At 40.1% G+C, this 22,215-nt stretch overlaps 1 protein-coding gene across 1 annotated transcript in view; it reads left to right on the top strand.

The window, feature by feature from the left end:
* Positions 1-22,215, top strand: part of cachd1 (cache domain containing 1) — an 83,225-nt gene that overhangs the window by 42,093 nt on the left and 18,917 nt on the right. Inside the window, exons 4-16 of the mRNA XM_080506563.1 lie at positions 2,112-2,218; positions 6,816-6,942; positions 7,564-7,708; positions 8,039-8,255; positions 8,343-8,492; positions 12,165-12,449; positions 12,613-12,762; positions 14,967-15,090; positions 15,210-15,327; positions 18,998-19,166; positions 19,301-19,443; positions 20,342-20,523; positions 21,121-21,231. Coding sequence (XP_080362689.1) covers positions 2,112-2,218; positions 6,816-6,942; positions 7,564-7,708; positions 8,039-8,255; positions 8,343-8,492; positions 12,165-12,449; positions 12,613-12,762; positions 14,967-15,090; positions 15,210-15,327; positions 18,998-19,166; positions 19,301-19,443; positions 20,342-20,523; positions 21,121-21,231 — 2,028 coding nt within the window. The remainder of the gene's footprint in view (positions 1-2,111; positions 2,219-6,815; positions 6,943-7,563; positions 7,709-8,038; positions 8,256-8,342; positions 8,493-12,164; positions 12,450-12,612; positions 12,763-14,966; positions 15,091-15,209; positions 15,328-18,997; positions 19,167-19,300; positions 19,444-20,341; positions 20,524-21,120; positions 21,232-22,215) is intronic.

Here is a 22,215-nt window from a genome sequence, read left to right as displayed (position 1 = left end):
GTCCCTTTCATCCCCATACTTCAAATCTGCTCAAAACTAAAAGTTGGGCAAGCATATACTAAGCACAAAGGTCAAGGTTGTCCAAATACATACTTTTTTCTCAGAAATTGGCTAGTACTTATAGTTATCTTTTTAATTCCATACTATTAACTTTAATAGTTGTGAGGTTAAGTGTATTTGAAAAGACAAACCTTCATAGATTCCAGCCAGCTGCTCCATTCAGGTAAATGAAATACTGCTGACGAGATCTAAAATGATGTTTGACTCAATATTGTTTTTGAACGCTTGTAAATGAATGGTTTAGATAAACTGAATCTCATAGTACCGATACCAGGCATGAGTACTCGTACTCATAAAACTGCTACTGATACCACGACACTGATGTCACTTTATAGCAGTGCGCGGTTTACGGCACTTCACTCTGAGGTGTGGGTGGGCAGTGAGGAGCACACTGTGCGCTATTCTTTCGGCCGTCTTTGGAAAACTGACCATCCAAATGAAAGTTGGAGGCTCGGTGCCTAAAACAGTGAACTGAAACAGAGCTGCCGCCACTTAAACTGGCTTTAGCAGGTAAAATACTGCCTGTGTTTGGTCTGTTCCACTGAGCGCACCCCCTACCCCAACCCCACCCCCTCCCAGGGCCACTCCTAAACTAATGTAGAGGAAACCCTGCAGTTTTCTGACAACGTTTTATTGAAAGCGCTTTTGTTAAATGTTAGTTCTCGGTTCATGACAAAGTCCCGTCCTGCTCCGGTCTCCAGACCGTGGTCGGAAGACGCAGGGGAGACCAGCTTCTACCTCGCCGTTGGGAAGCAGGACAGGGAACTCCGTTTCTGAGATGAACACCAGTTGTATTTATCTGTCAGTTAATTTTATGTACAGCTTCTTGAGAGACCCGCTCCATATAGGCACGCTCGCGCTCTCGCACACAGTGGTCAAGCGAGCAGCGAACCCAACTGCTGCTAAAGGACACACACACACACACACACACACACACACACACACACACACACACACACACACACACACACACACACGCACACGCACAGATAACAAAGGTTTTATTGAACTGTTTTCTTACAGTAAATGTGGCAGCGCCATAAAAGAAGTAATTTTGAACGTCGGTACATCACAATATAGGATTAATGTTCAAATAACATGTTTGGGGAAAAAAATAAATGTGTGTATTGTCATTATTGTATTGTTGTCAGTGCATCCCTACTTTAATGTCATTGGAATATCTCAATAAAAATGTCTCAATTAAAATGTACAAGTAATCCAGCGCATTTTTTATTATTCTAGCAAACATGCTACTTAAGTGCTAGCCTAATGTTTCCTCTCATTCTCACCAGCATTACTGTCTTTTCTTTCAACTTGTGTCACAGAACAAACACAGGAGCCTGCATCAACAAACTTTTTTTTTTTTTTTTTAAACCTTCCCCATAGTTTCCAGTAGTCTGTATTATGACAAGGCAGTACGGCCCCCTGGGATTCTGCTGCAAATCTTCAGTATCTGTTGTCAGGATTTAATTTTGGTCAACAAAATAAGAGACAGATGAGCTAAGTTGGGGCACTTTGACAGATGATTTGAATCAAGTTGAGCAGGCGGCTGGTCTTTGAGACCATTTTCTTATGTTTTTAGCGAACTTGAGCTTAGCTGAGATGAGCTTTTCTGAGAGAATATCAGGATTCAAGCAGTTTTCCATGGAAACTATTATTCACCAGCCATAACTTCAGCCCTAATATGGGGTCTGGGCAACAGATGATAGTTAGCAATACAATTCTACTTGAATGAAACAAGCGGGGCCTATTAGTTTTTCCAGATGTTTCATGTTATGTCATTACTTTTCTGTGAGTGCATGCCTGCATTTGTGCATGTACTGTATGTACTGTGCTGTATGTATATGCATATATGCATATATATATATAGTTGCCATATAATCCATGACGTGTGCAAACCTTACTTTATTGTTTTGAGGAAATAAATTGATGGAGTCATAAATCTGTTAGTGGTAAGTCAAAAGAAAGCTGTGCTTCTCCAACAGCGAATGAGTTTGGTACTTTTTGTAAATGAATAAATGATTCATTCTCGCTTGTTTCTGTGTTTTTAGGTTTGATGGGAACTTCAATACAAATGTATCCAAAACCATCTGCTGCGACAGACTTTCCCCCACAGTCAACAGCAGAGCTTTTAACCCCGGAAGAGACCTCAACTCAGGTTTGTCACATTAAAACTCAAACACACGTTCTCATCGTCTTTTTTTGCTTTGCTCTTTATTCCTGTTCTGCAGACTTACTGTACCTTCATGAATACTCCTGCCTAACTATAATCATTAACCGAATTGAGATATTCCTTGTTATAATCTCAGTTTTGGCTCACAAATCTATGTAATGTGATTTCCTTAAAAAAAACAACCCAAAAAAAGCAAACCATCTTCATATCTTATGAAGATATAAGATATATATCTTCACAACAACAAATATCTATGATTCATGTTGTGTTTGCATACCTCAAGAGGAAAACGGTTGATTTTGTTTACTTCGTGCACACTTAAAAATATTGAATTCTGCTATGACGACTAACCCTTAACCTAACCATTATTGTCGCCCTAACCAGAGGCTGGCCCTAAAACACAATTTCATAATAATAAATAAAACATATAATAAACAAATAAAGTCCCTATTTATTTCTTCTCTCTGACGAGAGTCCACATGGAGACCTACTCACCATTTTGCTAAGATAAATGATAACCTGGTTTAATCTATGAGACACAATCGCATTGAGCTTTTACCTTGTGCAGATTTAGAAATATGTTATCTGGCTCTCTATGACATGAAAAACAACTTACCTGTCGTCACCATTAGAAAGTGATATTTAATGAAGTTGTCTTCTGTTTGATCGCCTCTGAAGCGTTGAAAAAGAAGACATTGATTTCTAGTTCTTTGTGTCTGTTGATTTGACCTGAAATACAAGTAGCTGTGGTTCATTCACACAGTAATAATATGGGATCTGTATGTATGGTACTGTGAGATAAGCCTCATGGATCCTTTGAGCGGGAGCAATGGAGAACAGGCCAACAGTGCTGCTGCAATAGGTTTATAGATGTTGCATCAGCACATTGCAGTACATTATGATGTAAAATCATCTTTGCACTGTACACTTCTGGTTTACTTTGGTTTATGAGGAAAATGGAACGTATTGACTTAAATCAGACAGAAGCCCATTTTCCTCAGCCGAAAGTTAATTTCTTCTGCCTTTGTTAGTTTAGCTGTGCACCGTCCAGCTTCTGCAAGAAGACTTAACAAGCTCTGTTGCATTCATGACATGTTAATGTTCTAGTCTCAGTCCAACAAATTATATATATGTATTTTTTTTAATGTATAGATTTCTAATTATGAACGTCATTTCCAAGGATGGTTGGTTAAATCATCCATCTTGCACAACATCAATACATTTCACTGTCAAATCAAATCAACTTCCAGAAACAAGACTTTCACAGATGACTTGTCATCATATCTTTTTTATTTCTTTTTAATTTTTCTTTCTCTTGATAAAATTCAGGAGTTTGCGTCCAGAGAAACCGTTATTGTTTGCTACTCCCTTGTAATCCCAATTCTGCCACTGCCTCATATATTTTGTTTCTCTCTCTGCAATCCATTCATAATGACTGCCATTCATAACACATCAGCGTCGGCTGGGGTTGTATTTCCTTTACCAGCCAGCTACGGCAAGTTCAAATTACCCCTCCCCTCCCCTCTCCACTCCATGTCCCCTCACACTCAGTCCTCCTTGACCCCCCACACTACCAGCGTATTCATCCTCTGCCATTTGTCTCAGCCCAGTCTAAACAAGCAGCCCCAGTGAGGAGGGAGGTGAGGCGAGAGAGTGCGTGATAATTGGGGAGAGAATGATGAATGAAATGAAAGTAGGTGAGGGGTGATTGAAATTGAGTAATTGTATCAAGACTGTGTTGTATTTCTTCCCATGTTCACTTTACTTTTTTGGGGGGGGGGGGTCGGGTGGTGGACTGTGGTGGATGGTAGAGGAAATAAAAATGGCAAATGTAAAAAGTGTAGTGTGATTTTTAGTGTGATAGTGTGATTTTTGTTTTTTTTTAATCTGCAGTGTTTCTGTCCAAGCCACGTCTGCCTTTTATATGATTCTCAGATGTTGGAAGATCTCAAATTTGCAGTTGGTACAATATATATTTATGTTCATTTGATCCAAAGTTGCCTCACAAGCACATGTTCCATCGCCATGGGGAGACTGTGCCTGAGTGGGATTGTGAAATGTGCACAGTGGATTTTCACTATAATGTGCCATGGCGACTTGTTGGACTATTGGACTGTTTGCTATGATAATGTTTTCATTAATCATCTTGTAAAACACATTTCCCCAAGTTTCTCTTAGACATATGAGACAACTGTTGATTGAACCCACAGTCTCTGACTATTGATTGACCACAAAACATATTTTATCTACTCCCCAGAAAGGCTCATTAAAAAATATCCCCTGACTGCTCCTGGAGCACCATTACGATCATATCCAAAGTTTCAGTTCCTGGGCATTAGTATGTTAACATTGTTGGTCTAGATCCTCACTGTGCCTACCAAAGCACTTGCTGTGTTGCTGAAATGTACAATACAAATCAAATTGCCTTGCCCAAACGTGTTTATACACTAATAAACTGACGCGCTCCCACAGTCCTCTGGGAATATTAGCTGTTATGAGATAGAATTGAGTTGTTAAGTTTGTCTTTTGGTGATGACATTCATGTCATTCTCTGAGTGACTTTCCAGTAGAACGTTGGAGAAATAACTTTTCCATAAGACAAAGCGTTTAAAGCTGACCGGAAAGAGAGCCCAACTGGAATGAAAACTCCCTGGGAACTTCTGTCATTTTTGACATACCTGGATCATTTTCGTCACACAAACCACTTTCACCAGTGTTTATGTGAAGAAGTTAACACAGATACATCAAAGCCGATCATTTGCAGATTTCCATGAAGAGATGGTTCTCATTTCAGTTCTGTTTCTCGGTGCATCCATTTGTTTCTGAGAATATCTAAACACTGGTGGCAGAATGGAGCACTGCAGCCTGACAGATGTATACGGGGCTCTTCTGCCTCTGTCAACACAACTGAGTGGTTCCTGTTTATACGAACCTCAGAGATGGATAGAGTGACTGTGCAGAGGGTGATGTATGATCAGCAAATCTGCTCCACTTCTGAATACATGAAGGGAAGGGGATTTTTTTTTTTTTTTTTGCTACTTAAAATGGTTCACAGCGTTTCTGTGGTTTGTATATTTGTGTTTGACTTGTTTTGGATTTTGGGTTCGTTGAATATTTGTAAGTGGATTTTCCATTACATTCATTGGGGGAAACACCTTTGTCTTGTAATGCAAGTAGAAGGTTGGAGAAGGTCAGAGCAGGTTCTGTTCACCAGATGATTCATTTCACATAATCACAAGCCAAAAAGCACATTTGGGGACTTTACTATACATGTCTGGGAAAGGCATTTCAGACATAATTAAGTAGATTTTTGAAAGCTCGTTCCAAAGCATGGAAGGAGCCCTTTTCCATAATATAACAGAGTTGCTTAAATGGCAAAGTATTTCCACATTAACACAGCTGTGAGTGACTACTACAAGTTTAACTTACACGGAGATTAAAAATTGTAACATTTAATTAACTCTAATCAAACTTTTTATTTGGTAAATATAGCAAACTGACTGTTTAAGTACATTAATTTTCTGGAGAATTAAAACTATCGTTTAGAAATGACACATCATTAAAATTGCATCTTGTATTTTTTTCTACAGATCGACAATATTTAGGATAAAGATCCTTAATTATACAATTATCCAAGTTGTTTATCCAACATACTCTTGATTTGAAACTAGTTTGTATTCCTAAATTTGAGCACATAAATATGCATTTTGACCAGCAGCATTATGTTGTATTTATGATACACTCATTGGTGACTGTGTACTGTACTGTTTTTTCCTCATCTCTCTCTCTTTCTTTTTTTTGGGCCTTGGTAAAGACCAAATCTTTGTATTTGAGTCACTCTCACTCCCGCTCCACATTTTCCTTCCCTCCACTGCTTTGTGAAAGGTGGTTTTGTGCTGCACTGAGTGGAGCGGAAGTTGCTGGCTTTGTGATGTGATCTCAGTGGAGATACAGTCGACTCTGTGACCCCGTAAAAATATCACTCCCTTAGCTTCAAGCAAATACACTTTGAGTTTCTGCAAACGTAGTCGCTGGCGGTTTTTATGGAAGAAATCCAGTTCACATATTAAAGAACTGGTCTGTATTTCTGCTTGGTGGGTAATTATATAAAAGGCATGCAAGCTAGACATGCCTATAGATGTGTACAGTTTGCAGTTCGAAGGGGGTGTGAATATAGTTTGTTTTTGTCTGTTTTGATTTGGCAGGAGCCTATAGATCTGATATTTAAACAATGACTTTAAATTATTGTGACGATACTCCTTGAAAACCGAGGCTGTATGCTTGCTGGAAATGAGTTTTTATTTGTTAATTTGACATAGTACGTTATCTGTACGGCTCACTTTAAACTGAAAGGACTTGAGTTTCTAATTGGGTGCAGTCTGAGCTGAAGCCCTTAAAGAGGCCGCCGTTTTCCAACAACACCAACAATATCTTCTATAATTGGACATTTTTGTAAATGTACCAAACACCCGATTTTATCCTTTGAGTCTTTCATTCCCCACCTTGTTGAACAATTACTCTCCCTCCTGATCTCTCTCTGTCTGTTTCTCATCATTTTTAAGCCTTCTCTTCCTTTTTGCAGTGCTGGCAGACAACCTGAAGTCCAACCCTGGGATAAAGTGGCAGTACTTCAGCTCTGAAGAGGGCATTTTCACTGTCTTCCCTGCCCACAAGTTCCACTGTAAAGGAAATTACGAACACCGCAGCAGGTATGAGAGGGCTCTTTTTTTGGCTGAGGTTAAAGCCACAACAAGGGTTCCTGCCTTCATCTTTCTTCATCTACTCCATTTTTTTTTTTTTTTTTTGCCAGTTGCTCTGGGGTGGCCCAGAGGGCAAACCCATGGCATGCTGCCCTCTTACACCCTGACCACACATAGCCTTGGCAGGAATGTGGCTTCGTACCACTAAAGCCCCTTGGAATTTCACACCTCCAGTGTTGTGGGTTTTTTTCGTGGTCACGGCTGAAAGACGTCTCTCTTTTGCTCCCTTGTGTGTTTTTCTCCCCCGTTTTATCATGTCTTTTGGTTTTTCCCCCCCTTGCTGTTCATGTCAGCAAGCTGGCACACAGCCATGGGAGAAATGACGTTGCTTGGCTTGCATCTAATGTGAATGGGGCTTTGTGAGCTCTTTCCACCCTGTGTTTGGGTCTTGGTGTCCAGCAGACCACACACATTGAAACTGGCACCTTACACCACATTTATAGGTTGCTCCCCCAATGAAACGAGGAACAAAACTCCCTAAATTGTTGAACTGCTGTAATGTCATGCGTTTGGTATTGCGCGTACATTGCTGTCTCGTCCAGAGTCTCACCAGCCCGTGTCTTCTTGTAGGCCTGTTTACGTCTCTGCAGTGCGTCCACAGTCCAAGCACATTGTGGTGATGGTTGACCACGGTGCATCTGTAACGGACACTCAGCTTCAGATCGCCAGAGACTCGGCATCGGTCATTCTCAATGCTGTAGATGAACATGATAAGGTTTGTAAAAGGGGAATAAGCACATCTGAAAGTTCGCATTCTGTTTCATCAAAATGGAAAACGTGTTGCGAAATCAACAAATGTTGGCTTTTAGTGTTAATTAATGTGAACAGTCTTACCCTCGGCAGTTTGACTTAAGCAAAGAGGTCAACGACAGCTCCTAGTCATTACCCACAGATTCATACATCTGTTTCGAGTGAACTATTTAATTAACACTGTTGAATTATTTTTTTGTTTTCCCAAGCACTCTTACCACAATAAAATCCCTGTATCCATTATACTTGGAAATAATCATAGTTCTGATTCAAAACCTTTGTGTTTCCTCTGCAGATCTCCATCCTCTCAGTGGCAGAGACGGTTCGCTCCTGCTCTCTCGACCAGTGCTACAAAAGTCTACTGTCTCCAGCTACCAGTGAAACCAAGAGGAAGATGAGCACCTTCATATCCAATATAAAGGCCTCTGATGGAGCGACGCAGCATGCAGCGGGCTTCCAGAAGGCCTTTCAGCTGCTCAGGAACACCAGCAGTCTGAACAAACAGAGCAGCAGTAAGATTCAACAAATTGTGTTTGTGGTGGATTGCACACGCTCTGAACAGTCAGTGTAATAACTGACATGTTGCTGTCTTATTTTAGCCACGGACATGGTGATCATTTACCTGTCGTCTGGTATCACCTCTCGGGAGTCGTCAGAACAGGAAAAGAGAGCAACGCTGAGTGTGGTCAGAGAGGAGAACCGCCACCTCAACAACTCCGTCATGATCCTCACCTATGCACTCATGAATGGTAGGCCCCTCATGGTGGAAGCTATTCCTTATTGGTACCAGTCGATTTAGCCACCAACACTTTTCTTATTGCATAGCAGAATTTAACACGTGTCTTTCTTTCCTTTTTTTTTTTTTTCCACGGCAAAGTTCTTTCAATAATTTATGACCATATGAAAATAACAGGAAATAATAATCCCTGAATAATAGAGACTAAAGCGAGTTTCCATAAATTTTTAAAGGCTGATTTTCATTCTGCCATTGGTATTCACAGCAAACACACCATAAAATCCAAGAATTTTTCCCTCTGCAGGACTTGTACTTAATGAAGGGAAGACATTTCTATTTTGATTAATTCCACAATATTTCTGGATATCTGCAATGGGCCAAATGGAGCGATATAGCCGTGGCTCTAACACTGCAGCAGTCAACGATGCACTGACGTCAACAGTTTAACTCTACATGCGTATAAACTCAAATTGGTCTGATTACTGTCAGGTGAGAAACAACAAATAAAAATACAAAAATATACAAGCATGGGCTAGGCTTGGTCATTCTGTGTCTGACATGTGGATATATTGTGTGAATTACTCGCCCTGAGATGAGTATTGCTTCATTCTTTCTCGGCTGGGAACTGTCTATGTGCCTGATTTCCTGATATTGGAAATTCTCTGTTCTTGGGCACACTGTGCTCAAAAGAAGAATGAAGGGGAGCGTAACACTTCTGGTTGTCTGTGCATTTCTGTGTCGTGGTTAAGTCTATTTTTTCTTTTACTGGCTTTAATTCCTGCCGAACACGCACGCATGTGCATGCTCGCACGCCTTTGCTGCGCGTGCATTAGTCCGCTATTAACACAAATCATTTTTGCATCTGAGAATGGAAATGAGGTACATCTAAGAGTGAGACTTCAAAGGGCATGCTGCTCTGCATTTGTGACTGACAGAGGACCTTGGCTCTTTAAAGAGAGATGATGAAAAGGATTCAGAAATCTCCCATCCTCCTGAGTTTATTAGCATTGCATGAAAAAAAAACAAAAAATAACCCATAACCATTTGTTTTGTTGCTGACGCTGTTGCACAGAGCTGAAAGACCCACTGTGGGTGTCTTTTTTTGCTGCATCCGTTGGCAAAGTATGGTCCCCTGATTTCATGATAACATGTTATAGAAATTCACAGAATAAATGCATGAAAATAATATTGACTTAAAAGTTTGGAATTATCCGTATATTATAAAATACCCTCGCGTTAGGCATGGCCATAGCAATGTACCCAGTCCTCTTGTTCAGCATGTGAGTTCACCTACTACATGTGTTGAAAATAATCATGTCAAGATAATAGACCTCTGTAAGACAACCGCATCAATAAAGTGAAAAAAAAACCCAAAACACTGCTGAATATATTGCCCATTTAAAATACAAAGCCTGAATACAAACACAAACAATATTATTTAAACCGGCGCTTTAGGATGTTGAGCCGACATGGAATCAGTGTCATGTTATTCCTAAATCAAGAAGTTCATTTCAGCTGGGTCTAACATGCAGTATTTAAAGCCTTTGAGCCGCTTGTTAATGTCTGACTCCTGCTTGTGTGGTTGTTATTTCACGCTGCACAATTGTCAATTGAAACTGAGCTGGTAAGATGCAGAGCTGGGCAGGGCTTTTGCCGAGCAATCTTTTTTGACTTGTGCCAACTCCATAGTGTTTTGTTGCTTCAGTGATAAGGTCACTAGCATGATAATATCACATTGCATGTCTCTTGAGATTTGACCCCTAGTTGATCCTCAGCGTGAAACATAAATTGTTGGCATGTGAACATTTTTTAACAGTCTTAAAGCAGCAGTAGATCCCCAATATAAGTTCCCTGACTTTTTTAGACCTAATTTAAAGGACAGAAAAAGATTTTAAGCTCTGACCAGTACATAATTATTATCATGGCTCTGGGTTCTGGAGGTAACTCGTTCTGCCATCATAAACTTTATAAAACATTTATGCCCTGGAAATGTCAAATTACTTTTGTTTTTTATTTTTTGCATTTTTGAAAAATGTATACATGTAATTGAAAAACTAAAATGCAGCACGCAGTATTGTTCTTTCTGGCAAACAAAATTTGAAAACATGAGTATGTTTCATTCAAAATGAAGTAATAAATGAAGAAAAAGCTTCACATTTGCAAGTCAACAATAAGCTTCAAATTACTTTGCTCTCGACTAATTAACTCACTAAGTTTCTTCTAATTCTTGGTCTCGCTATTTTATTCACTGTAATCAGTTCAAATAACCAAGTAAACCTAAATATCTCAGTATTTTCACAAGTAAATAATACTGAGATTATAATGAATAACAGCTGATAATATGGAAGCCAATTCTATTTATTTGTGTCCTGTCAATATATTACATCGTGAGTATTTCAATACAATAATTTACACAGGAATACAGATTTGTTTAAAGTCATGTATTCTGACAATTCAATAGTATTTTGCAGTTCTAAGAGGACCAGAAGATAGAAGTAATACCAGATACATGTCAGTTGGATGTGATCACAAGAAAAGCATCATATCATGAAAGAAATGCAAAGGAGATGGATCAAACATACTTTTCAGTAATATTCGAAGGTTGGGGGTTTTTTTTGCTGTTGTTTTTTTGTTTATTTTTCTTAATACTGGGACAAAATGCTGCTCCACAACATGCAATTTTAAAACAATCCCTGCCTGTAGACATAACTGTGGAATTTGAGGTGTTAGCTTTTTTAAATCACGTTTTAATATCATTTTGCATATCTCAGAAACATACCGTTCAGAGTAAGATCAGTAATATCACTTCCCTTTTATAACTTAAGGTGAAAGGATTTTCGTACCGTCAGTAACATTTCCTCTTTGTGTTGGTTGGACACTGCCGCACATGGCGACATTGCCTCCCGTCTGTGGCCCAGTGTGAAGATCAAAAGAGCAGAGCCTTGGCATTAAAAAGGGATTCTGCTGTAATCCGGTCAATGATTGGATGTTGGCAGACGTTCTGCTTTATCCTCCTCAATAGGTTGAAAGATGCCAAATGTTCCAGGTGACAGCTGTAGGGGTCTGCCATAGTTATCCATCCTACTCTAAGTGACCTTATGGGGCTTTGAAAAAAGATAACGTCCAAAGTGTGTTTTAATTTTGCCATTGTGCATTTTCTTTAAAGTGATGCGGGGTCTATAAATGTCACAGTCTCTGAGCCAGATGGACAACAGCTGGGTTGACTTGGGCATGGGATTGTACAGTCAAAAGCTTATGGAGATCATGATGCAGGATAAGAAGCCAGCGCTTGCATGTGTGAATTATCGCTGCAGCTCATGCCAAATCAGTTTGGGAATTCATGTGGGTGGGTTTATTACAAGGCTTTAATGCGAGCCTTTTGACCATGTGAACCGCATGAGGTTAATTGTTCTCAGAATAACATTTTCATCACAAGGCTTTGAATTTGTCCTGTGGTTGGTGGCAAAAAGTTTGATTTCTCCTTACCAGCTGCTTGAAGAGGAGGGTGTCATGTGCTCTTCATTGAAGCGGTTTACTCTTTTTAGCTTCTGTTCATCCACCCCTTGGTGCCTTACAGGCTTAAAGCCATGCCGACAAATTCAGTCAGAATAGCTGTGTGTCTATGACTCAATCATATTCCATAATCATCCTTCCAAATGTTCTTTTGCACCGTGTCATTCTGCAGAGGGGGTCACGGGCTTAAAGGAGCTGGCTTTCCTGAGGGATCTCGCAGAGCAGAATTCGGTGAAGTATGGCGTTGACCGAACATCTGACCGAGAACGCTCTTCTGTGGCCTCCTCGTCCGGATCGTCCGGAGCCTTCATGATGCCAGTATTGAAGGGCAGCATGATGGTGCTCAACCAGCTGAGCAACCTGGAAACCACGGTGGGACGTTTCTACATTAACCTGCCAAATCGCATGATTGACCTCGCCCGCTTCAGCCTGCCCTATGCGGACGCCATGGGAGATGGTAAGTAGTGTTCAAACAATTCAACCAAAACCACATTTTATCTGGAATAATGATAACAATAGATCACATTTAAAAGTACTTAAACCACTCTTTGTGTGAAGCCTTTAAACTAACCCAGTGCTTCGCATTAACGTGACTACGATCTTGGTTCTTATTTCACCAGGGTTTATAATGACCGTCAGCCGCCCATGTTATTTTGGGAACTTGCTTCTGGGTGTGGTCGGGGTCGATGTGAACCTGGCCTACATATTGGAGGACGTCACATACTACCAGGACTCTCTAGCTTCGTATACCTTCCTCATTGACAATAAAGGTCAGTACAGCAACAAAGTCACAGGTAATACACAGACAATGCAAGAATCGTCTACCGCAGCATTTAAAAATAAGTCTTCCTCAGTTGCATTTATAACGATAATCATATTTTTGGTGTTGAATCTATTCTTAACATGTTTTCTTCATGCACATGCACAATAACTCAGTCCGGTGATGCAACAGGCAGCAGAACATACAATTCAAACTGAGTTTATGAGTTTTCGCAACCATACAAGTCAAGAAGACCAACCACCTCCAGTGGTCTAAACATTCATGTGAACTTTCAAGCTATCAATCTTCATTAGTTACAGCTTATTAAAGGCACAACTTTCACATGCAAGCAGAATTAAACTTTATTTTGTTTGCCTCAATTTCCTCCACAGCCATTATATCTTATTAGTCTTAATTGACAGCTTCTTCGAGGTAGCGTGTTTTATTTTTTTGGGGGGTGCGTTTCATTCCGTCTTGAGTCATGCGCTACCACAGCGCGGGGGAGTGAGCGCTCATGTCCGGCCTTGGTTTGTCTTGGCCTCATCTGAAGGGGTCTTGACTCAACTACTGGTCCTCCACAACGAGCAGGTTGTGCTCTGGGGGCCAGTAAAGAGGTTTTACTCGATGGCACTGGAGCCTGGTACTGTTTACGTGTGCTAACTAATATTAGGTGAAATATATGAATCTACTTCCTCCCAGTAGAACACACACGTTAAACCAAGGCAAGCATTAAAACTTTCCTGCAACAGGATGCAATTTCTGTTATGAGCGAAATGAGAACAGGAGTTTTCGCCTACCGAGTTTAACATTCAGTATTAAAATGTAGAGCTTTGAGGAAAAGACGCACTGAGGCATTTTTCAGCCGTGGTCCTTTCACCTCTAGTGTCAGTCGTCTGCATCCTCTGCTGCCAGCACAGAGGTGAAAATGGATGCTGTCAGGAATAGGAATGTCAGGAATTTAGAGATTTTTTTTTACTTTCTACTTCCACTTTTTATTAACGTGCTTGCAGGTTTTTGAATTTTGTGCATTGCATGATGCAAAAGTGTGTCCCTTTTTGCAACACAGTAAACGTGCCATTAAGCATTACATTTGAGAATTGTTTGGGAGGGGCAGGCAGATATGTCTGTTAATCTATTCAATGTTTTAAGGTTTTTGGAAACGGTCATGCTTCTCAAAGGGCAAGTACAAAAATAATTTTAAGAGCCCGTCTAAAAGAAAATGACTATACCTTTCTGAGCAGCTTGGAAGTAAGGAGTGAAGAATGGATACAATGTGACTGCAGATGGTAGGAATTGAGAAGGAGGGAAGTCATAAAACATGTGCAAAGTAAATTCTCACCTCGAAGCTTGAAATGAGTCTTAGTATTTGAATTTTTCACCGATTTAATTATTGCGCGTCAATTTTTGCTACTTTCGGTTTTTCTTCTTCGCCCTGTTGTCTGTTTTGTCCTCTAAAATGTTTGTTATCGTAAATATGCTTTCAAATTACAGCTCATTACCACACCCTGCTTATTAGAGCTGCAACCCTGTAAAAGAAAATGACAAATGAGCCCCATTAAAGTTATTAACTGGTATTCAAAATCGGCTGCAAATTACAGTCTAGGTAAATACAATTAACGTCTGAGCAGTTTCTGTGTGTAAGTGCTAAGAAAGCAGATGAGCAAATGTGCAATATTTTAGTAGAGGGAGCACTCGGTGCACTCAATAAGGACTTTACAAAGATACACACATACTGCAGATTGCTCCTGTTAGTTTACTCTTTATGAGAACTGATGGACTCACAGATCAGTGTGTGGGGAAAAGAGATGTTCGTCACAGCACCGTAGGCTTCTTCTTAACACTACCAGTGTTTTACTCGATTTCATGTTTTTGCCACTGACCTCCTGTGATGCAGTTATGTGGTTAAAGGCTGGTGATTTCTGAACAGGCTTTTTAGGGAGGGCTATTTAAATAACACTATGGTTTTCTATAGATCGATGAAAGAATAAATAAATAAATATATACCTTATTAACATAAAGGACATTTAAAAAAAAGCTTGCATTCATAAGATTATCTTTAATGACATGAGTAATTGTAAATTTTACTTTGTTTAGGAGTTACAATTTTAAGAAAAAGGAGTTGTCAATATGTTTAGAAATCCTGTATTATAGTCACTTAAGTACATAACCTGTGTAATGGTGGTGCTAAAAAATAATTGTTTGATAATTTTTCAGGCTACACCTTGATGCACCCATCATTGACCCGACCCTACCTGATGACAGAGCCGCCACTGCACACGGATATTATCCACTATGAGAACATCCCAGGATTCCCCGTTGTCCGTCACAACATCCTCAGGTAACAAAGGATGAAACATGTTTTACGGCCACAAATTAGCTCTGCATATAGCCTCTAGTTGAGGATGCATACATAGTAGACCTCATGGCATTTTGTGATTCATTGTGTATTTCTTGCAGCCTTCCTCTTGGCAGCCAGGTGATCGCCGTGCCACTGAACTCCTCTTTGTCCTGGCACACCAACCGACTCAGGGACAATAGCAAGGACGTGTACAATGTCAGCTACGCCTGGAAACTGGTCAGTGTCCGCAAATGCGGAGATGTGTATTTAAAAAAAAAAAAAAAACATTTAAAAAGAAAAAATCTCAGAAATGCATTTGATAGTTTTTGTCACTGATTTTTGTAGAGGGAATTAAGATGAAATGTAAAAACGTAATTTTGATAAAGGAGATTACTGAGGTCAGACATTCCAGTAGTAACTACATTTGTCATGAATGGATGAAAAAAAAGGTTAAAATCTTCCATATAAATGACCACCATACAGAAAGGAAAAGACCCTCATCACATTTCAACGAGAAACTTAATGTGGGTGATTTTCTTTTGTGCGAGGAGATTTCGACCAGTTCTTTCAAGCACCGACTAAGTATCAAAGTATAAGATACAATTTCACAATGCATCGTGATAATGTATTGCCCGGCGTCTTTCTATATTGTGATTAAGTTTTCGCATCAATTATTATTTGTGTGATAGTGTTTCACATTTGTGATAAACCACTAAAATGTGATACCGATCCATTTCTTCAGAAGTCTCTGCAGTAACACAGTGCTTCCCAACACCAGCCACATTACACTATTTGTATAATGATGTTTTAAAATTTAGTGACAGGTAATTAGATATAGCGGCAGTATTATTTAATTAATGCTAGATCTCTAACCAAAATGCAGGCTGAAGCATGCATATGAACAACACTGTTTAGAGGTGCCTGTAGAGGTCACAGGATTTCTGTTGTTCATTGTATGATTTTGATGATTACCACAAGGATGACTATGTCCATTCATTCATTCATTCATTCATCCATCCATCCATCCATCCATCCATCCCATTGGGAATGCAAGATCTCGTTTTAAAGAAAGTTCTGGCAGAGTCGGCAGTGACAAACATTAAAGTACTATAAAACACACATGAAACACATACATTATAAAATATACAGGAATACTTTCGCACAGGAAGACCTACACATCATAGATTGTCGAGGAAGGAAAGCCGTTACACACCGATAGAACCTGCCTCCATACCATCCACCACATTTTTAAAACTCTTTATCGGTATCGGTTCTTGTAGCTGCAGTTCAGCCTGCAAGTTATTCCTGCTCCAGGGGCAGAGAACATTAAAGCTTGTTTGCCAAGTTCAGTGTGAACCTTGGGGACAGTCAATAAAAGGATGTTATTTGAGCGCAGAAAATAATTGCTGTTTTTGAGTAAAACATGGCCACAAAGATAAGAGAGGAGCAGCGCAAGGATGGATTTATAAGTAAAATTGCACCCGTGTGAGCGTTTGTGCATGGTCAGGGAGGGCCACTGAACTCTGGCAATGTAAAATGCAATGGTGAGTCGGAGCTTTGCAGCCTGTGACTAACCTCGAAGATCCAATGGTACACAGTGTCCTGGTAATGCAAGCATTGGACAGGGGCATGCATATACAGCGCATCACCATAGTCAAGCAAAGAAAGGAACGTTGCCTCTACCACTTTTCTTTTTTCTTTTTTGCTTTTTGCAGCATAGAAAAAACATGACTTGGTTCTAAAATAGAAACTAGCTTGAGCTTCACTTTATTTACTAGGATTTCAACACAAAGTCTGAAAGTTTCTTCATTTAGATTATCTAAATACTTGAATTGTGCCACTAGTTCAATCTGAAAGTCCTGCACGGTTTTAATGATGGAAATAGAATACATTCTCTTCATCGAGTTAGAAAACAACATAATTTTAGTTGTCGAGGCATTCAACGCAATTTTTAAATTAAATACGCGGAGTTGTCCAGTGACAAAGACAGCCTGGCAACTCTCAAGAGATTGAGCAAAGGTAGCTCCACTGCAGTAAATGACAGTATTGTCAGCAAAAAATTAAGTTGCATGTGTGGAATGTTTGCCAGCCAGGTTGTGAACATAAATATTCAATAAAAGTGGACCCAGGACAGAACTTTGGGGGACACCTGATGTGACATTTCGTACAGTAGAGACAGTATTACATTAACATTAACATCGAGTTCTCTCAGAAAGGTAATTTTCAAACCGCACACAGCACATTTCTTAAAGTCCACTGCTTTAATTATGTAATTCACAACATTTAACAATGCCGTTATGATACAATGTTTGTTTTCTGAAACCAGAGTGGTACGGGGAGAGAATGATCTTAGCCTTCAGGAAGTCCTTCAATTGATTACCAGGGAGAACCTTCGACAAATCAGACAAGTTGGAAATAGGGTTGTAATTGTTAAGTGAAGTAGAGTTCCCTCCTTTTAACAGTGGCAGGACACGGGCAGATTTCAAGGCTTTTGGAATGACATTTTGAGTGGAAGTGGGGTTAAGAATGCTTGTTAAAGGTTGAGCAATAAAATTAACAGCAAGTTAAAAAACTAAAGATTCCAGATGATCTGGACCTGCAGGTCTTTTGGTGTTCAGTGGGAGGAGAGCTCTACAAACTTCACCCAGAGACAAAGGGACAAAATGAAAGACTGAGCATTAAGAATAAACGCATTGGTCAGGTGAGCGGAAGGCGAGGCTTTTCAGGGTGGTGATTGGTCGAACAGAGATCTAGAGGCAATGAAATGCTCATTAGAATAATTGAGCAATTGGCAACAGGACAACAATAACATCATGATAACATCATACCGAGTTTTTTTTACTATTCTGACATTTAGATTTATTTATTTTTTTGGCAGGAGCAAAAATATCACACTCAATTTGGGAATTTTGCTTCAACCTTTTTTAAAGCCTCTGACATTTTGCTTTTTTTCAGACGGCATGAAGATTCAAACATGCACCTCTGTTGTGGCTTTGGCAGCTTTCTCCATTTCCTTACAAATGAGCTCTTGGCAGCCAGAAAAAACGTGTGGTTCAAACTGCAAAAACAACTGTTGATGACAATCTGTTGTTTCCCACATTATTCTGTCATTTTATTGGACAAATGATGCCCTAAAGGCTCTTTAGATATTTTTTTTTATTATTATTATTATAAATTTTTGCATTTGTAACCACTGTAAAACTAGAGACGCGTTTCAGTTATGAGAAGCTCCTGGGTTGTCAAGGAAGCTGTCTGGCTGTATGTTTGACAGCTTGCATGATTTAACTACAAAGTGTCAGGGTTTCTGCAGCAGGCCAGCCCTGTGGGATTCATTTAGAAACAGTGTGTTGAAAGCAGGTGTTAAAACGGACACATTTATCTTCGCCCGTGGCCCATAAAACACTGGCTGTGATAGTTGACAATAAACTAAAAAAAAAAAAAACATGAGTCAGTAGGGACAGGCTGTCTCACTGGTTACTATTCTGGATCATGTCAGATTGGAGTCTGTCAAATATATAAACACCGTTTTAATGCTACTGTCGTTTATTAATCGCCACATTATCACTTTAAATCGAACGCAGCTGTTTTATGATAGTGTTGCCCTCACAGAAGGTTTTATGGAGAACAAACCTTCCTAAAAACACAAAATTAATTTAAGTTACCACGAGGCTGAAAATAGTCATCAGTTAAAACAAGGTTTTATTAAAAACCACGCTGCCGATTCTTTCTCATCATTACATTATATATTCAGGATAACAATTGAAGAGTCACTTGTCTCACAGTGCTTGGCAGATTTGGGTTGCAGACTGTTTTGGGATTTGTTTGAAATTGTCTAATACATCTTTTTTGATATCCTTTTGTGCGAAACATAAGCGATGTGCTCTTCTGTCCCTGCTTTGTCTGCCAGGTCCAGGACACGTCATTCATCCTGTGCATTGTGTACGTGCAGCCGGAGATCCCGGTGAAGCAACTGAAGAACCTGAATACAGCACCCAGCTCCAAGCTTCTGTACCACCGTCTAGACCTGCTGGGCCAGCCCACCTCCTGTCTGCACTTCAAACAACTCGCCACTGTTGGTGAGGAGAGCTAATATGTGATCAATTGCAGTCGACAAACTTTGTATTTTCATAGCCTACACAGCAAAAACATTGATTTGCAACACTGACTGTCTCCTTTTTTTCTTATTTTTGCGTTTTGTTTTTGTTCCCAGAGTCTCCCACAGTGATGTTGGCAGCTGGTAGTTTCTCTTCCCCGTATGAACACCTCAGTCAGCCAGAAACAAAGCGAATGGTGGAGCACTACACTGCCTACCTAAGTGACAACACCAGGCTCATAGCCAATCCAGGCCTCAAGGTACACAAGCGCCGAGTAGACACGCACACAGACTAAAGTGTGTTTCTATGTACATGCTAAATTATACACCCATAAAAAATGTTGACGAACGCCGTGACGGAAATGCTCTGTTGCTGACTACAGGCAGTTCCATCAAAGTGTTGTTACATTCATATCACTGCCCGGTCGCTGGTTCAGGCGGCACACACGCAGCGTGAAAGTTTACTTGACAGACCTATGATCACTCTTGCACTCCCTGAAAATAATCGCAAAATCAGCAACACTTTCAAATACAGCTGATGTGTTGCAAAGGCTTGAATAGATTCTCGTAAGTTTCAAGTTCACATTTTGCAACATCTTAACCAGTGTGTCAGTTGGTTGGCATTGTAACTAAAGCTCAAAAAACTTCAATAATGTTCTGGATCTTTAAGAAGACGACAGATCCCAGCATGGGTTTTGGCATTCTGTGTGCATTCTTGTCCTGGGGGGAGTCAGAGTTTGAACTCCAAGCCGTAGTTCCAGTGCTGATTCCCAGGCTAGTCTTAAAGACCCCCTCTTGTGACCTCATCACCCTTTTCAAACTCTGAAGCCTGACTGAAAAATGTTTGTGGAATGGTTTGGGTCTTTATCAAGGTGAATTTATGTCAGATCGCTGTGTTCTTGAGCTTTACTGGTTGCGCTTTCTTGATGACACATTGTAGTTTCAATTACAAACAGAAACGTGGTTTCAGTTGTGGGTGACAACAAGTCCATATCTACATGTTTCAAATGTCCTACTTTTATTTAAGACAATGTAAGCTTGAAATTTTACTGTCTCTCTTTTTTTTTTTTTTTTACTTTTCTTTCCATTTACCCATCCTCGCATTCCCACTTCTCTCTCATGCTCTTGTTCCATCCCCTCATCCTCTATCTTCTGCAGTCCTCTGTCAGGAACGAGGTTATGGCGACCAGTCACGTCACGGATGAGTGGATGAGACTAATGGAAATGAGTAGCCTCAACTGCTACATTGTGCGCCGTTACATAGCAACGCCCAGTGGGGTGCTCCGGATTTACCCAGGATCACTCATGGACAAAGCCTTTGACCCGACCCGCAGACAATGGTGAGGCTTAGTTAGGAGGGCAGTGAAGAGAGGGAGAGAGTAGTGCGGGCGTGTGTGTACATGTGGGTTTTAGGGCAGCAAAAGGAAATCTATGATAGTGTTGGGTGTTGACCTGTAGAGAAAGAGGGTCTCTGTGCTTTAGTCCAATTACACCCCCCCAGTATTATTCATGAAGTATAATTTGCTGACTATAGAAAGTTCCATATATTTGTGTTTTTAATTAAATATGCACAGGGTCAATAAAACTGAGTGTATTTATATTAAGCTGAAGACTCCCTGTTTTTCCGATCTGAAATTAGATTTCTTTTTATTTGTGAAAATATGTTGATGCTAAATCAGATGTTGTGTTAAAGTCATCTGACGAGTGTTTGCCTCGACTTGCACAGCTGAAGTTAGATCATGTTGTGGTCAAACACGTGACCGTCAAACATTATAAATTAGGGGTTTATGAAGTGGTTCAGTTTCAGTTATGATGGGGGGGAAGACATAATCTGCAATCTGTGAAGTGGAGCTGAATAATCTCCACAAAAACAAGAGGAGTGTTACATCCAAACTGTTGAATCCATGTGTAAGAACATATGTTTGGTTCACTTGTAGGTACCAGCATGCTGTGGCTAACCCCGGCCTCATCACCTTCACTGGACCGTACCTGGATGTGGGAGGTGCAGGTTATGTCGTCACCATAAGCCACACCATCCACGCCTCCAGGTGAGAGCTCTGGACAAACTTTCATTTCTGAGATGCCTATGATAGAGGCATTATGTCTTCAGATTTTCCCTTCATTCTTCTGAGGGTAATATATCAGGAACCCTGCAAAGACCACAAAGAGAGCTCTTCATAGATTAGAGTCTGCCACCAATGTTCACGTAATATACTATTTTATTATTTTTATGCCTCTGTGGAGCACCTTGTGATTTTATCTGTGAAAGGTGCTATATAAATAAAGTTTCTTCTTCCTCTTCTTCTAATATCCCAAGAAAACAAGAGTGAGTCCCTTGTTATGTGGCACGATGGAACATAATGACGTGGTCAAAGGTTACTGAGCCCTCACGTTTGTCCCACTATTGTGAATGTATTATTATTTAAATCAGTTGTGTAGACATAAGCAATACATTAAAAAAAATCCTGCAGCCTTGTTAGCTTTAGCGAGCACCCAGACATAAAGTGGGGTTCTATTAGTTGAATGCCATTAAGATTTCCTGCAGAATAGCAAAATCCAAATCCGTCTTCCATCAATTTTACTGCTTTACAGTAACTAATGGTTGACCAATCTGAATGAATCTTTACACCTTGGCATGAAAATGATCAGCTCTTCCCATTGAGTCATTTTCAACTGGATCGCTTTGAGCCAAGACGTGATTTTGGGCAGCTATAAGCTCTCAGCCAGCTGGCACCATCTCTGAATAGAGGAAACGATTTGAACTAAACTGGTGGGCACCACTGACCACGCTTCATTCAGGGATGTTTACTTAATGACACAATATCTCTCAATCACATTGTCTGAATGAGCCACAAGGATCTTCCAATATCTGCTCCTCCAAGGTGCCCTGAAGCAACCAAGCAATTTTCCAACCACTGTATATCAGTACCACGATGGAGAACCTACTGTCATTTTAAGTACTATACTCTGCCTTTTCGATAGACATCTCAAATGCCATGGTCGTATCTGTTCTACTTTGCAGAGCATATCTG

Source organism: Blennius ocellaris (genome assembly GCF_963422515.1).
Source record: "Blennius ocellaris genome assembly, chromosome: 12".
Classification (NCBI taxonomy): domain Eukaryota; kingdom Metazoa; phylum Chordata; class Actinopteri; order Blenniiformes; family Blenniidae; genus Blennius; species Blennius ocellaris.
This window is presented reverse-complemented; position numbering and strand designations above follow the sequence as displayed.